This window comes from Talpa occidentalis, unplaced genomic scaffold (assembly GCF_014898055.3).
Source record: "Talpa occidentalis isolate TD23 unplaced genomic scaffold, MPIMG_talOcc4v2.1 talOcc4.5, whole genome shotgun sequence".
Lineage (NCBI taxonomy): Eukaryota > Metazoa > Chordata > Mammalia > Eulipotyphla > Talpidae > Talpa > Talpa occidentalis.
The window spans coordinates 40,462,266-40,477,285 of NW_023604861.1; the positions used below are offsets into that span (position 1 = coordinate 40,462,266).

General features: G+C 40.4%; 1 protein-coding gene across 1 annotated transcript; it reads left to right on the forward strand.

Annotated features, from left to right (window-relative positions):
• The first annotated feature begins 1,116 nt into the window (after positions 1 to 1,116).
• On the forward strand, positions 1,117 to 8,447 carry FAM216B (family with sequence similarity 216 member B). Its single transcript, XM_037528627.2, has 4 exons — positions 1,117 to 1,189; positions 2,431 to 2,537; positions 5,329 to 5,449; positions 8,042 to 8,447. The coding sequence occupies exons 2-4, from the start codon at positions 2,439 to 2,441 to the stop codon at positions 8,239 to 8,241; spliced, it is 420 nt and encodes a 139-aa protein (XP_037384524.1). The 5' UTR covers positions 1,117 to 1,189; positions 2,431 to 2,438; the 3' UTR covers positions 8,242 to 8,447.
• Positions 8,448 to 15,020: the final 6,573 nt, after the last annotated feature.

Consider the following 15,020-nt stretch of genomic DNA (forward strand, 5'->3'; position numbering starts at 1 on the left):
CTTCAACACTTTGTGTCTAGTCAAGTTTCAACTTCTAAGCCTACTGCATTTGTGTTATATGCAGATGTGGGGGAGGAAAGTGTATAGACGACTGTGCCCGTGACAGTCTGCAGATGCCCTAGATGGCATTTTATCATTTCCTGGGAAAACTTTCAAGGAAGAGTCAACTGAAAATGTCAATTCTGCAGACGACTGTTCTTTATCTCTCAGTAGAGAACCACCAAGCTCAGAACCATTGTGAGGTTTTGTGGTATTCATTGGCATTTATAGTCTTGTTTGTGCCACATTTATTCCCCAGATAGTCTGTGTTTAAATTAGAGAATAAAACAAACATTTTGTGTCTGTTGAGTTGTCCTTTCTTTCTTCTTTAAGCCACATAGTTCATCAATCTTATCTCCCTGTTTTTATCTTCCTCTGAGTCTCCTAAGAATCTGTGGTTTTCTTTTGCTGTTTCTTTTTCCATTTCTCCAGGAATGCTTCATCTTTGCAGATAAGCTAGCATTCAGAAGGGGGATTCTCAAGAAAAAAAAGGAACTCTATAGTAATAAATTAGCACAGGAAAGGATAAGATTGTTTTCAAGAGTCAGGCTTATACTGATGAGATCTGAATCTTCTTGTCTTGGGTTCATTATCATCATATGTAACCTCTATCCAAGATCAAAACTAGAGAGTATCTTACTCCTCTAAAAATTAAAAAAAAAAAAGGCAACATTATCTTGACCTATGATCAATTCCATAGGTGACTACAGACAAATTCATGCCCATATCTGTATAGTAAGAATTATGCCTTTGTCACTCCGAGTATATGAGAGTGAGGATTACTGACTCCAAATCTGGGAAATATTCATGGGATGGACTGGATTTCTTGACCATTAATATTCTGTCTCCATGCACATTTATCCCCCATCCTGCATATCATGTAGATATGGTATAGACATGGACCATAGACACAAATTTGGGAGGAAAAAAAAAAAGATTAAATTGTGCACTTGAATGTTGTCCAAAAGCAGGGAAGGGCATGCAGCCAAGTTTCCCCAGCTCTGTGTTTCATCACATGATGTTGCTTGGATATCAACTTATCAACAGACTGAATTTCTGCCACTGCCATAGCTTGAAGAAAGAGAACTGGCAAGAACACTATATTGAACGTGAAAACCAGCTTTTCAAAAAGGGGAGGCTACAATACAGCGTAAGTTCCTTTTAAGTAAAACTGTCTTTTAGTTGCAGATATAAGTTACTTTGTAGACTTCCCCCCCCCCCCCGGATTCCCCAAGCATTTTAATCAAACTTTATCAGGTATAGGTGATAAACTTTATCACTTGAATAGGTGAGATAGATTTCCTCAGCAATAGCCCAAGAAAAGCACACATAGGAATTGTTGCCATAAAAAAGATCATCAGTCATTTCTTTATGCTATTTGAGAAGGAAAGAAATCTTTTCAGTTTTGAAGAATATTTATGCTCTGCTCCACAGATCTAGAAAATGGGAGGAGGGGTATTGGGTCCATATGAGTACAGCGCAATGTAGGCTTCTGTCACAGAGAATATTCAAAGAGTGTGTTTTGGTTGGTGTGGTTTCTGGAGTGCACATTGAAGAAAAACAGTTAAATAAAATATTTACAGTTTAATATATTCATTTATGTAGTGGAAACAGGACACACAGAGAGGTTGACTGAGTTTTCCTAATAAATTTCTCCTTTGGAAGTTAGATCTGTGAACTTAGATCTGTGAACTCAGAACGAGTCTTCTCACGTTAAAGTACTTCTGAAGCATGTGCACTTTGTGCGTGTGCATGCAAGAGCACACAACAGAGGAGAGAGAGAAGGAACTGGCATGAAGTGAGAACAACCTATATTCATGATCTCAGCTTAGCAAATGATTAATGTTGACAAGGGCAAAGGATTGCGTGGAGGCTGAAATTCTTGGAGGTTCTGCTCTGTGCCTTTACCACCCTGTATGTTTATTCTCAATATGCCTTTCTACTCTTGATTGTTCACTTTTTTATTATTATTTGAACTTCAGATTTAAACCCTTGATCACATGGAAAAGAGACTTGCTCAGAGCAGGGTTGCCTGCTCCTTCATTTTCTATCTTTGTCCAGCAAGTGCAAGAAATGGGCTAAGTTTAACCCTTTTAGAGTACAATGCTATAAAACTGCAAATTTAAATATCTAAAACAAGGAGAATGGTGTAAGGTCTACTATGTTGCCACTAAAATGATATTTCCAAGAGATATTTAATATTTTGGGAAAGTGCACAACAGAAATAGTATGATCTCTCTTTTCTAAAATCACATATAATGCCCATAGGGGAAAAAAGAAAAATGAAAGGAAACTAATCAAATGCCAACAGCAGTTATGCACAGTAAGATCCCCCAAACTGGTTGAATGAAATGAAATTTTAGCCTATGTTTTTTGTTCCTTGGAGTATAGGATAAAGAATGGGAGAAAAACAGAAACTACAACAAAAGCTTCGGAATGTTCCCCATATTCCTTGCATTCGAGTCCCTCACTCAGCTGCAAACACTTCATTACTAAAGGTACAGCACATCATTCACAGATGAAGGGACTTTTCTCTTTCAAGGCTCGGAAACTCTTTTTAATATCTTTGTTTACCCAGTAATAGGGAGAACAATAGTTCCAACATAGATATTCAGCGCATGTTCAAGGAGTTTGTGAGTGAGTGAGTGAGTGAGTGAGCAAGCAATTGAGCAAGTAAACAACAAACAAGCAAGGACTATCTCATCCTACCCTGAACCACTTAGGAGCTCCAGTAGGTGGTTGTCTCTTCTTTGCTGACCCACTACCAATGGTGGCAGACTCAGTGACTGACACACTGTGACCCTCTGCCGAAGGCTTAAGTTAACTCCTTTCTGGCAAAGTCAGTTAACACCATCTCATACATATGCTGTATAAATTTCCCTTCTCTTTCATTCCTACATGGAATGACAACAGGATAAGAATATTAGTCATACTTCTCATTTAGAAAGTTGAGAGCTTGGCGAAGGAAAATAAGTAGACATTTTTCCTTGTGAAATAGAACCACATTTTTAAATATTTTATCTTATATCGTGCAAACTTCCATTGCACTTTAGAGCTTTACTTTTGGAAGTTTACTTTTGAAGATTGTTCTCAATCTTTTGAAGAGACTTAATTAGGAATCCAGTTCCTTTTCAGATATATCTTTTTAAACATTCAATTCAGAAATTATAAAACTGAAATATCTTAAACTAAAGTTTTAAGTTTTGCTGCTTTCACTCTGGATATATGCTATCAAGCTTAAGGTTTTTAGAAATCAAAAAATAATCTGACTCACAGATTTCAATTCCACAAAATTTCTAACAGAAAAAAAGCCTCTGTACTCTTTGGTGTAATTATCAAAATTTAGTTTTTATTATGTGGTTATCAAGTAGCTTTGAAAATTCTAATCTTGAATTTTTTAACTTTAGTGAATTCATTTTATCTTGATGTTTCTAGAAGGTTGATGCCACTATGTCAGTTTCCCCATCTGCATATACTATCCTTTTCCCCCTAACATAGCCACTTAAGATATATTAGGTACATAATAGCAGTTGTTACCCTTCTTGTTCCTCTATAACATAGGTGGCAGGTAGGCTTCTAAATGTTCTCCTTACCAATGGTCTGTCTTCTCCTGAGCCCTTTTCCACAGCGGGGCCAGAATGAGCTTTCTAAAATGGAAATCTGGTCAGTTAAGTTATGACTCTTTGGGTTGGTTAATTTTCATTGTAAGGGACTGGGAATCTGTCTTCCACACTATAGGATGTTCAGCAGCATCCCTGGCCTCTTCCTATGGAAGGCAAATAGCTCTCCTCCTCCTTCCCATCATTTGCGACAAACATTTCTCCCGATACTGCCAAATGTCCTTTGAGGGTTAAAATCACTCCTGTTGAGAATCACTGTCTTAAATAAAGACCTTCAATGACTCCTTATATAAAAGGTAATCTTTAAATTCTTACCATATGAAAGCTTCCATGATGTTCCTCTGCCAAACTATATCCTTTTCCAGCTCAGCCTCTAAGTTCTGGTGGAAGTTTTTTAAAAGTCTGGTTTCCAGTATATCCAGATATTGGGTACCACACAAGAAAGTTTGTGCCACTTTCTTCCTTTAATAAGCTATTATTTTTCTTCTAATCCAGTGGCTCTCAAATTTAGTGTGCATGTATCAAAACCACCCAGAATGCTTATCAAAACCCAGACCCACTCCCACTGCCCAGAATTTCTCGGGTTTCTGGACTTTTCCCCTTAACAGTTTGGGGTGGGGCAAGGAATTTGCATTTCTTTTCTTATTTAAGTTTTAGTGTTTTTTTTTCCTTTGAAGTACTATTGGTTTACATCCTTGTTAGTGTAGGTATAGGACTTCCATCCCTAAGGTGTGGTCTCAATTACCAGCAAAGCACCCAAAATACTGCACAGTGGACTGTGGTCCCTCCCCACAGCCCTTGTTAGGAATTTGCATTTCTAAAAGGTTCCCTGGAGGTGCTAATACCCTTCAAGATCAGTATTCTAGTCCCTTCAGGACTTCCTCCTGGCACTTAATATTCAGATAAGTTGATCATCTCTTTTAGGAAACCTTTCTTGACTGCACAGTGTCCAGCATAGCGCATTTTACATTACCCATCTATTCATCTATCTATCTCCCCTGCTAAGGGAGAACTGTCTTTTACCCCTTCAGAAGCCTGGCAGACTTTAGGCACTGTGTAGATTTTCATAGCCCACATTTCTCAAGAAGAATTTGAAAGGTTCGGCGCGATATAGAAAAGGAGAGCCAGGCTAAATTTCTCAAAGGAAGGGAAATTTTATTGCACCTTGGGCGGACCTCACAGACCCAAGGTAGGGGTCAGTGGAGCCGTGTACATTGTCAGGGGGATGCAGGCTTTTATAGGGTGAGGAGAGATCAGGTGGGAGACTGGGTTGCAATGGTGGGGGGTGGGGGGGTGGGGGGAAGTTTATGGGGAGGGGAGTTTCTTTGTCTGAGAAAAGATTTGTAGGGCGGGGGAGGTTCATTGCCTGAATCCTCTAGGCAGGCTTCTGCATTCCTGTTCCCAGGTGGGCTTCCTGGTGGGTTTTTGCATTCTGGCCTCCTGCATGGACCTTTCAGAATTATAATAGATCAATAAAATTATAAGATATTGGAAATCCTTGGGATACTTCAGCCCAATATTTTTACCTAGTTACCAAGAATCTTTATATTTACCCATTCATAATCACACAGGTCAGCAAGGATGAGGGAGGGGGAAAAGGAGGGGAATGTGTCTCTCCATCCCCAGCAATTCCACCAACCCATCAAAATTCCCTACTGTGCTCTGACAGGACCTTACCCCAGGGCAGCAGCGCTACTTCTACAGCATCATGAGGATTTACAACCCCACTCCCCAGTGGGAGGCCCTGCAGGCCCGCTATGTTCACACCCTTCTGCACCAGCAGCAACTGGGTGAGTTTTAACTACCTGACCTAAACCAGGATCTCAGGAACACACGTGAGCTGCAGCTGGAAGTCAAGTTTTCAGATAAATGGTTCAAGCAGAATGGCCTCTGCCAGTGTGCTATTTATCAACCTAGTTGACAGACCAAGTTTGGAAATTATTATACCTGATAATGTTGCAGAAATAAATTCTAGCCTTTTACCCAGGCAAGGGAAGAATAAGCGGTACTTCAGAAATGGTGAGGTCAGGAGAAGTTTTATTACTCACGCATGAGGTCTCAGACCTGGGTAGCCCCATAAGTTCTGAGCACCCGTCTAGAGACAAAGGGTTTCTTTTTACATAACCATTTTACATTGATAACATTGGTCAGTTAGCATACAAATCTTCGCAAAAGCAGAAAGATATAGATATTTGAGGAAGGCCTGGGTGATCTATCAGCCTAACCGGCTGCCAGACCTTGTTTAGATCTGCTTATTAAGGAACCAAACTTGTTATTTACACTTACTTTGCATTACCAGGCCTATGACTCTTTAGCAAGAAGCAGGAAAGATTTTATTTGCTTAGCAGTTCCCTTTCAAGAATAGAAAGTGAAGTCTTATGGGTAAATTCTTTAAAGAAATCAGAGTATGGATTGTTAAAAAATGTTAACAGCACTGCTCCAAGCTGTCCAGGAACTTGACCTAGTAGATATGGCAATGGGTTTAGGCAGGTGATCTGGGCTCAAGTCAGCTCAGCTGGTTGCTGGTTGTATAAACTCAGAGGCTTGATTTACTCACAACAATAATAGTTATATTTATGGAGTGTTTACCATCTTCCAGACAGTGTGCTAGTAGCTTTATATATAATATCTCATTTTCCTCCTACTTTACAGTTGTGGAAACTATAGCTCAGGCAGGGGAGATACCTGGATAAAATTATATAGGTGGTAAATGCCAGTTGGGATATCAAGCTCCAAATATTGTACAGATTCCTATGATGTTTCTCTTCTCCTACCATCTTCATGGGATTTTAAGTACAAAGGAAATAATGGTTCAAAACCCTCATGACATGTAAGCAGCAGCCTAGTGAAGATGTAATTATTATTAAATCCCTTTTCTTCTAGGAAATGTTTTCAGTCTCCAGCTCCCTTCTCCGTTGTCCTGACTCTTTTTTTTTTTTTTAATAAACCATTCACTTGGCATTAGCCCATCTACTTCACACTGTGTGCCTGTATTTGTACAAAAGAGAGACATGGTTTTTGCAGGTGGTTTAATAAAACCAAAAATAGCAATAGTTATCTTTTAGTAGAACCTCCTCTGTGCCAGGCAGTGTTGTAAGCACTATGCATGTTCTGTCTTATTTAACCTTCAAACACCTCTACTGGTGCCTTTACAACTCCCATTTTACAGAAAAGAACTTGAGACATGGATCAGTTAAATAACTTGACCAGGTTCTGCAAATAGTAAATAGTGAGGCTGGGATTCTGTCTGGTCTCCATGATTGAAGAATTGCAGCTGCCTTATTTAGTAGCTTCATTGATAATGTAAAGTTGCTCGAGGCCAATGAAACTGTAACAGGGTGGTCCCCAGGAAAGGGGGAAGTTCCAGGTTCCCTGCCCCACCCAAGGGAGGGTGGAGCTGAGCAGGGAGAGGAGAAGCTGCAGAAGAGATGGAGGAAGGAAGCAGGATGGAGCCAGGAGACCTGGAGGAGGCGCATGGAGCCTAGAGACATGTGAAGAAACTGCGCTTGTCTTTTGGTCGTGGACTGGGTGACACAGATGTGGGTGAGACCCGTGGGGAGGTGACAATGGCAGCTGTTATCTTGATGTTGATTTTGCTCTTTTCCTTCCGGGCTTGTCTGGTTGTTTCTGACCCTTTTCTGTGGGTCCCCACTGGAAGGTGCTTTAGACTTGTAGCAGGCTTTGGGGCCTTTCTCTGGGCCAATCCCATATGGATGGAGTTTTACCCACGAGGGGACGGGTAACTCTAGGTGCTTCATTTAGAAACTAGACTCTTTGCCTTACCTGTATTGTTTCCTAATTGTATTAAAGTTCCTTCCCATTAAAGTCTCATATGTTTTGTGTTGATGCAGCGAATGGCAGAACCCATTTAGAATAGGCATATTCAGAGTTTGCCCCTATAGGCTATTAAGATGCACGTTTCCAGGCCAAAAATTCCTGAGTTTCTAATTCAAAATGTCTTTGGAGTAGGGCCAAAAATCCGCATTAAAGAAATGTATATGTTAAATGTGACCATGCTCAGATAATTCTGTAGTAGGTGGGCTGCAGACTACATTTTCAAAGCACTACAATAGAATGAATATATGTTTCTGGTTTGAAGGAAGTTTTGCCAATGAATATAAGCAGTTCTTACACAGGTTTCCCATTGCCAAAGTCCCTCACCAAAGATTTGTCATGTCAACCATTGACTCTGCATCATGAACTGATTAGTGATAAATGCAAAAGAAGAAAATATCCCTCCTGTCTTTAAAGATCATACAACCTAGGTGTGCTGAACACAATTGCTTCTATCCTACCCTCATCAATATGTGACTCTTTGCAGGGTTGTCTGCGTTTTGGTTTTACACAATTGTTGAATTTGCTGTTTCATTTCTCTCCACCAGGCTATATTACTCAACAGGAAGTCTTGGCACGTGCTGCTGTGCTTAGAGAGTCAACGAAGAGAGCCTCCGCCAAGGTAGCTCCTCAAACACCCATCCGCCGGAAGGCTTCTGCCATGACGAGAACCTGGCCTACAGCAGTACCTGTGTCTGTGGGTCCACTCAGGGCTCAGAGTGCAGGGCTCCGATATCTCAGCAAGTGAGGCTTTGTACATGCTGTGAACAGGCAGTTTGCCTTTGTATTCTAGCATCTAGTGAGTACTTAGTGCGTATTTGTTAAATGATAATGAATAATACAAACCCCATGCTCCAAGAAATAATTTCTCCCTGTTCACATAAATTTTACTAGCAAGAACAAGTTGAAGGTTTAAGAGCAATGGCACTAACAATAAATAAGACTTTCACTGCACAAACAATTTGTGGAGTAAAATGTCTTTGAAACTTTCAAAGTAAAAGCTTCTTTCAAATAAGAATCACCAATGAAAGGGGGAAAAGGCATCAGAGGGCCTCCCTGGTGGCGCAAGGGGTTAAGCAACACATTATGAAGCAATTCTCAGCTTCTGCAGCACGAGTTTGATCCCTGGATGGCCAGGGAGCAGCCCCACATGGAGCAGCAGACCTCTCCTGACTCGCCCACTGCTCCCCTTAGCAGTGTATTTCAGTCAATCTGCCCGTTCTGTTCCCCACTCTGTCTCTGGTGAATCATCCCCCCCCACCCCCATCAATGGCCTACACCCCAGGTCTTGTATGCATAAATAAATAATTTTTTTTTTAAAAGGCTGCCAGTTGTCATGGGGTGACCATTCCCTGCAACCCACCCACCACACATATTGAAAATACACAAACAAACACAGAGTTAACCCTGAGCATGTTGTGCTTCCAGAACTATGTCATCTCAGCAGCAACTAGACCATGAATTTCCACATCCTTCCTTCTCTTCCCCATTATGCAGCAGCATTCAAGTTGGCTCCAAGTCTTCTAGTTCTTGCCTGATTCAATCCCTTCGTTTCATCTTAAAACTTGGACTTATCAGCCAGCCACAGCTGGGTTCTTTCTAAACAACTGTAACTGACCTTGACATAGGTAACAGATACACTTGCAACAGGACAATAAATAGTCCCAAGAACTGATCTCAACCTTACATTGCTATGACCTTAATGAGTTAAGTAAACACACAACTAATACAAAGGAGCAAAAAATAAGATGACACTAGTTAGATCATAATATAAATGATATACTACTGCATTAATTATATATAATAGTTCTTTCCATCACCAGCGATTTTTTGGGGGTGTTAAAAATCAATGTGCACACAAAGTCAAAATAAAAATGCATTTTCAAAATATTCATCTCCATTGTCTCATTCAAATTAGCCAATAACTTTCTCAGGCTCATAAAAGGAGTGAACTGAGATAGAATATAAAGTTGCTTGACAGTGGGCATGCTGACATTGCTAGGAAAGGAAGATGCTATATTATTACCAGAAACAAAAATATCACTCAATAATGATGAGGATGATTTTTCTCTGTGCAAATATTAACATAAAAATATAAAAGTTGTCAGGACATTTGTAAAACTCCCAGTATTGGTTCTGATAGTCCAGCTGACTTTTCCTTGGGAGGGTCAAGGAGGATGGGTAGCCCACTCTTCTGACTGGAAAAGCCAGTCTGACCTTGCGGGGTTCTTTCACCTGATCATAAAGAAGCTTTATGACCTCTGTAAATCTTGGCCCTGACTCCCATACTGTATGTAGCTTTACAGTTATATGAATTTTAAGTAGACTTTAAAAAAAAAGACAGAAATAAAAGGGAACAATAGGGTAGCCTTCTAGGGAACTGAGATTTGGATACTCCTGACTGAGCCTGCACAAACCTTCCCATTGTTTCCACAGTGGGGCTTTGATCCCTTTCAATTGCTTGCATGCACTTTTAATATCACTTTTTTTTTTTTTGGATATTTGCTGTTAAGTCTTTGCTAGTGGTGCAGAATATTAAGGAGGCTGCTTTGGATTCTGAGCTGCATCCCTGCATCAAGAATCTCAGAAGCACTTTGGATCCAACAGAGGCTTTGAAGAGTTCATTGGCAGATGAATGTTATAAGCCCATAAGAAGGACACATGGAAAGATCTAAGATGATGTAGAAGGTCCCACTTGTCAGCTCTCGCTTCTGAGCCCTGCACCTGAAGTTTATGAGGAGTATGAGGAAAATAATCAAAGGGGAACAGAGGACAACCTGTAACTTAGGGAGCTTTCTGCTTTAACCTTTTGGAGATTATGTTGATTGCCTTCATAATGTCAAATGCCATCATCAGAATTTAAAAGTCTTCGATATCAGTGACCATTTACCTGAAATTACTAGTACCTTATTAGTAATCACTAGTCTGTGGTAGGTGATCAATAATACAAGTTGACTGGCCCATGACAGAGGATGAGGCAGCAGAGTCGCAGAGGATGAAAGAGGATCACGATTCATCATTTGTCATTCAGAGCTTGCCCAGTGCTGACGCGAGGAAAAAAATAGATGGGGGACTGACGGTTCCACCAGAAGGCTGGAGAAATTTTGGTTGGTATTATGTCTATGAGAACTGGGGGTGATGGTATCATTTGTACACCCCAGGAAATGAGAATCAAGGGGTGGCCAGTGGGCCTCAGTGACCCTAAGAAGCCTTGTGTGGAGTTCTCTGCAGCCAGGCAGAGGAGATGTAACAGAAAAGCCACATTAGACAAGGCAAAAGCTGGTGCCAAGGTTGGGAAGCCCTGCGTGATTAAGCAGCCAAAGGATGCTAAAGAGGGCAGGTGAGCCTCTTAAAATAATCTGTGTGATGTCTTGTTCACTGTCTGAACAAGGGTGAGGTGCTGAGGAATCTGTCCTCGAGGGATGAGTAAGGAACATGAGCCCAGAGGGCCTGGAGAGTCCCCCTATTACCTCACTGCAAATGGTGTAGAAAGATGATAAAAAGCCTGAAAAAGCCACTGTGGGCTCCAGGACTCTTCCCTTCCAGCTCTGCCCTGCTGCCTGCTGGCACTACAGAAAGTAATTCAAACAACTTCCTACCCACAGTATCAGCTAGCATCCCAACTACTGTGGTCCTACATATTCTTGCATTTTTTTTTTTTAAGATTTATTTATTTATTTATATAAGCACTGGATGCAGTCAGAAGCGTGGGAGGGTGAGAGGATTCACCAGAGCCAGAGCGGGGAACAGAACACGCAGACGGACGAAATACACTGCTGATGGGAGCAGTGGGCACATCAGGAGAGGTCTGTTGCACCATGTGGGACCCTCGCCAGTGGCTGATGATCAAACCGGCACTGTAGAGGCTGCAGGCAGTTTCACAGCCCAGCGTCCAACTGCTGTGCCACCAGGGGAGGCCCTATTCTTGCATTTAAACAATAGATTCAATATAAACAATGATTACACTATGATTGTAAAGACATGAAATAGAACTTGAATTACTTTACTTCTTTATGCTATATGGCCACTTAATTTTTTTTCTCTTTTAAGCAGTTTTATCAAGCTACACTTTATGTGCAATAAGTGCTCTCAAAGTTCAATGAGCCTTGACAAATACATAAGTTGCATAACCATCACTACAATCTTAATATCGAGTGTTTCTATTATCTCCCAAATGTCCTTGTATCCAATCTTAGACAATCTCCTCCTCCCAAATATGACTCAGGTTAATCACTGATCTGATTTCTATCACCATAGTTTTGTCTTTTGTAGAATTTTACGTAATTGAAATCAGCCAGAATTTGTGTCTGGATTCTCTTACCTGTCGTGATGCTATTGAGGGTGTTTGTGTTCTATATATCAGTTGCTTGTTCCTTTACATTGCTAAGTAGCATTCCATTGTATGGATAAGCCACAATTTGCTTATTCATTCACTAGTTGATGAACCATCACTACCATTAAAATCTTTATGCACTGTATAACTATTGCCACATTAAAAGATATTCCTAAAATTAATGATTTAAAACAATATTTACTATCTGATGGCTTCTGTGGTCAGAAATATAGAAATGACTTAGCTGGGGTTTCTGGCTCAGTGTTGTTTTTTTTTTTAAGAATTATTTTTTAAAGATTTATTTATTTTTATACAAGAAGCAAGGTACAGACCAGATGTGCAGGAGGGTGAGAGGATTCACCGGAGACAGAGTGAGGAACAGAACAGGCAGACTGAAGAAATACACTGCTGAGGGGAGCAACGGGTGAAACAGAGAGGTCTGCTTCACCATGTGGGATTCTCGCAGGCCAGCTGGGAACGAACTCGTGCTACAGAGGCTGTGGACAGCTTCACAGTGCAGCGCTCAACCGCCTGTGCCACCAGGGAGGCCCTGGCTCAGGGTTTTTAAGATGTACAATGCATTTAAAAATTGAACAAATTATTGTTTAATTTTAAAAGTTTTTGGGTATTTAGAAGTTTGCAGATGTTTTGTGACCACAAATATGCCAGAGGAACTTAACTCTTGTTTATATCAATAGTCCTATGGTAAAATTAATTCATTATATGTTGTTTCATTTAAAGTTGCAGTTTTTAAGAACATATCAAGGACTTAAGTGAAGACTTATTGGATTAAGTGGTTCCTCTTACTCTGTTTAGTCATTTATATGTAGATATATTTGCAGTAGCTGGGAGTTAGTAGGGATAATATTAACTATTATGTTCACAAGCAATTATGTGTAGCGTAAGTACAGAGAATATTTACCACAAATAGTGGGAAATAAGTGTAGGATGAGAAACATGGTGATAGAGAAACTTGAATAAACTCTAATTCACAGACCTTTGAGAATCACTGGATATGTTTTTAATAGGAGTTTGGGCTAAGGACATGTTAACAGAACCAATTTCCAGTACTGACCATAATGAATCAGAGAACAGAATCCAGGAAACAATTCAGGACTCTCCCAATATTCCAAGAGTAGAAATGAGGAGGACTGAACTCTAGAATGAAATGCCAGGAACAAAAGCAGAAGACTTGTTGACAGGAGACTCAGTGACTCGAGCAGGGTGTTGATTGAAGAGATCAAGGCAGACCTGAGCAAAAAAGCAAAGGGCAGCTGGCCCTCATTGGGGAGCAATGAAATATTGTCTAGTTTTGGACAAGTTGAGTTTGAGGTGTCTACATTTTACAGCATTGGCATGGAGTGGAGAAACGGATCTTGGGAGTGGAGAAGAAGCAAGGGCAGAGGAACTCCCAGGGAAAGAGAGCAAAGAAGTGTGACAACAGAGGCACAGACAGAACCTGGGAAGAGTCAGGGCTATGCAGCATGGAGAACAGTGCTTGAAAAGGATCATTCGGGGACCCCATGATGGCACAAGTATTTAAGAGGCAGCACTATGAAGCTATTGGCAGCCTCTGCAGCACAGGTTTGATCCCTGGCCAGGGAGGTGACACACATGGCACAGCAGACCTCTCCTATCTTGCCCACTGCTCCCCTCAGCAGTGTATTTCAGTAGATCTGCTTGTTCTGCTCCCCACTCTGTCTCTGGTGAATCCTCTCACCCCCCACCCCTGCATCTCTAGCCTGCACCCCAGGTCTTCTGTGCATAAATAAATAAATCTTTTTTTTAAAAAAGAAAAGGATCATTCAGAGAGGTAGCAGACCAGTCTCAAAAAGGTCAAGAGAAGAGGGAAACTGGGGTAAGGAAGAGCTGATGCCCGCATGAAAAAGAAGACTGCAGTATGGCCATGTATACAATATGCAAGATATCAGAGGAGGTACCAGTAGCAGCCTGTTGGTGACCTTACAAAAGTAGTGTTGTTCAGGCAAGAGGGTAGCAGCTGCTCTGGAAAGGGTGAAAGGCTGGGGTGTTATGACAGCCCAGTAGCTGTAGAGCATCTAGAATTTCAAGCACTGTCAAATATGCCTGGTCAGCATTCATTCATGCTGCTGTGGGTTTTCCATCCACCCTTGCTAGGAATTCCAATTTGAACTCCATCATCTCCATTGACTTATACAGAGTATTTCCCTTCCACCACAATGAAAGGCATTTTTATAAGCTGATACCAGCTGAATGTGTTAATGGAGTTTCATGATGAAATTCTATCAGGCAGAGCATATTGTTATTGCAATATATTTCATTACTCTATTAGTATATGTTATAAATTATGTATTTATGAACAGTTACTACTACATTTGGCATATTCAAGCCATTGATACAGGAATTTGGAGCAACAGAGTCATTTTAAATAAAGAAATTGAGTTGAGTAAAGGTGAAATTTAAGATTCTATAGCATGTGTGAAGTGAAATGATCCATTTTAAAGACTGGCTGTAAGTATGCTACCATAGATACACTTCCATTTAAGATAAACCATTCCATTTATAACTGTTAAGAATACATTAAAGCAGAAGAATTAAAGTCAAATTAAAATCTCTTAACAAAACGTCAACTGTTTCATCCTCAAAGAATAGCAGGGAGCTTTTTTTTAAACCTCTTCTTTTTTTGACTAATGGTTTAAAACCCATACTAATTTCAGTAGATGTAAGGGATGATTATAGTCAGCACTTTAAAAATGAGGAAATGAATGATTCAAAATGCAGACTGTACAAAACAAATCTATTCACTGTAGACATTATCAAAGTCAACAAAGATGGGGGCTGGGTGAGTGAGAACAATAAAATTTGGTGCAGAACAGAGATACAGGGAAAATTGTGCACAGAGAAAAAGATAAATCAATTAAAGCAGGAAGCATGCTGTTTATTGTGATAAGTCATATTAACAGAATTCTTCTGAACAAATACTCAACTGAAGGAAAGAGAGGAATTACATAAATAAATCAAGGATTTAATTGACTGTCTTTGCTTTTGGATACAAGGAAACAGTACTCTAGGTTCCACCTGCATCAGTACAACTGTACAACAGTCTCTTTGGAAGGGATCTCCATGTTCCCCCTCTTTATAACATGCCCACCTTAGGCTGCAAAGAATAAAAGAGGAGGGAAGCAGGAAAATCAGTTTTGTTCAGACTGCCGTTC

Excerpts from the sequence above, each read along its gene's own strand:
- FAM216B (XM_037528627.2), top strand. The coding sequence starts at position 2,439 with ATGGGAGAAAAACAGAAACTACAACAAAAGCTTCGGAATGTTCCCCAT. Across the intron at positions 2,538-5,328 it reads CAAACACTTCATTACTAAAG|GACCTTACCCCAGGGCAGCA; the intron begins GTACAGCACATC and ends GTGCTCTGACAG. Across the intron at positions 5,450-8,041 it reads TCTGCACCAGCAGCAACTGG|GCTATATTACTCAACAGGAA; the intron begins GTGAGTTTTAAC and ends TCTCTCCACCAG.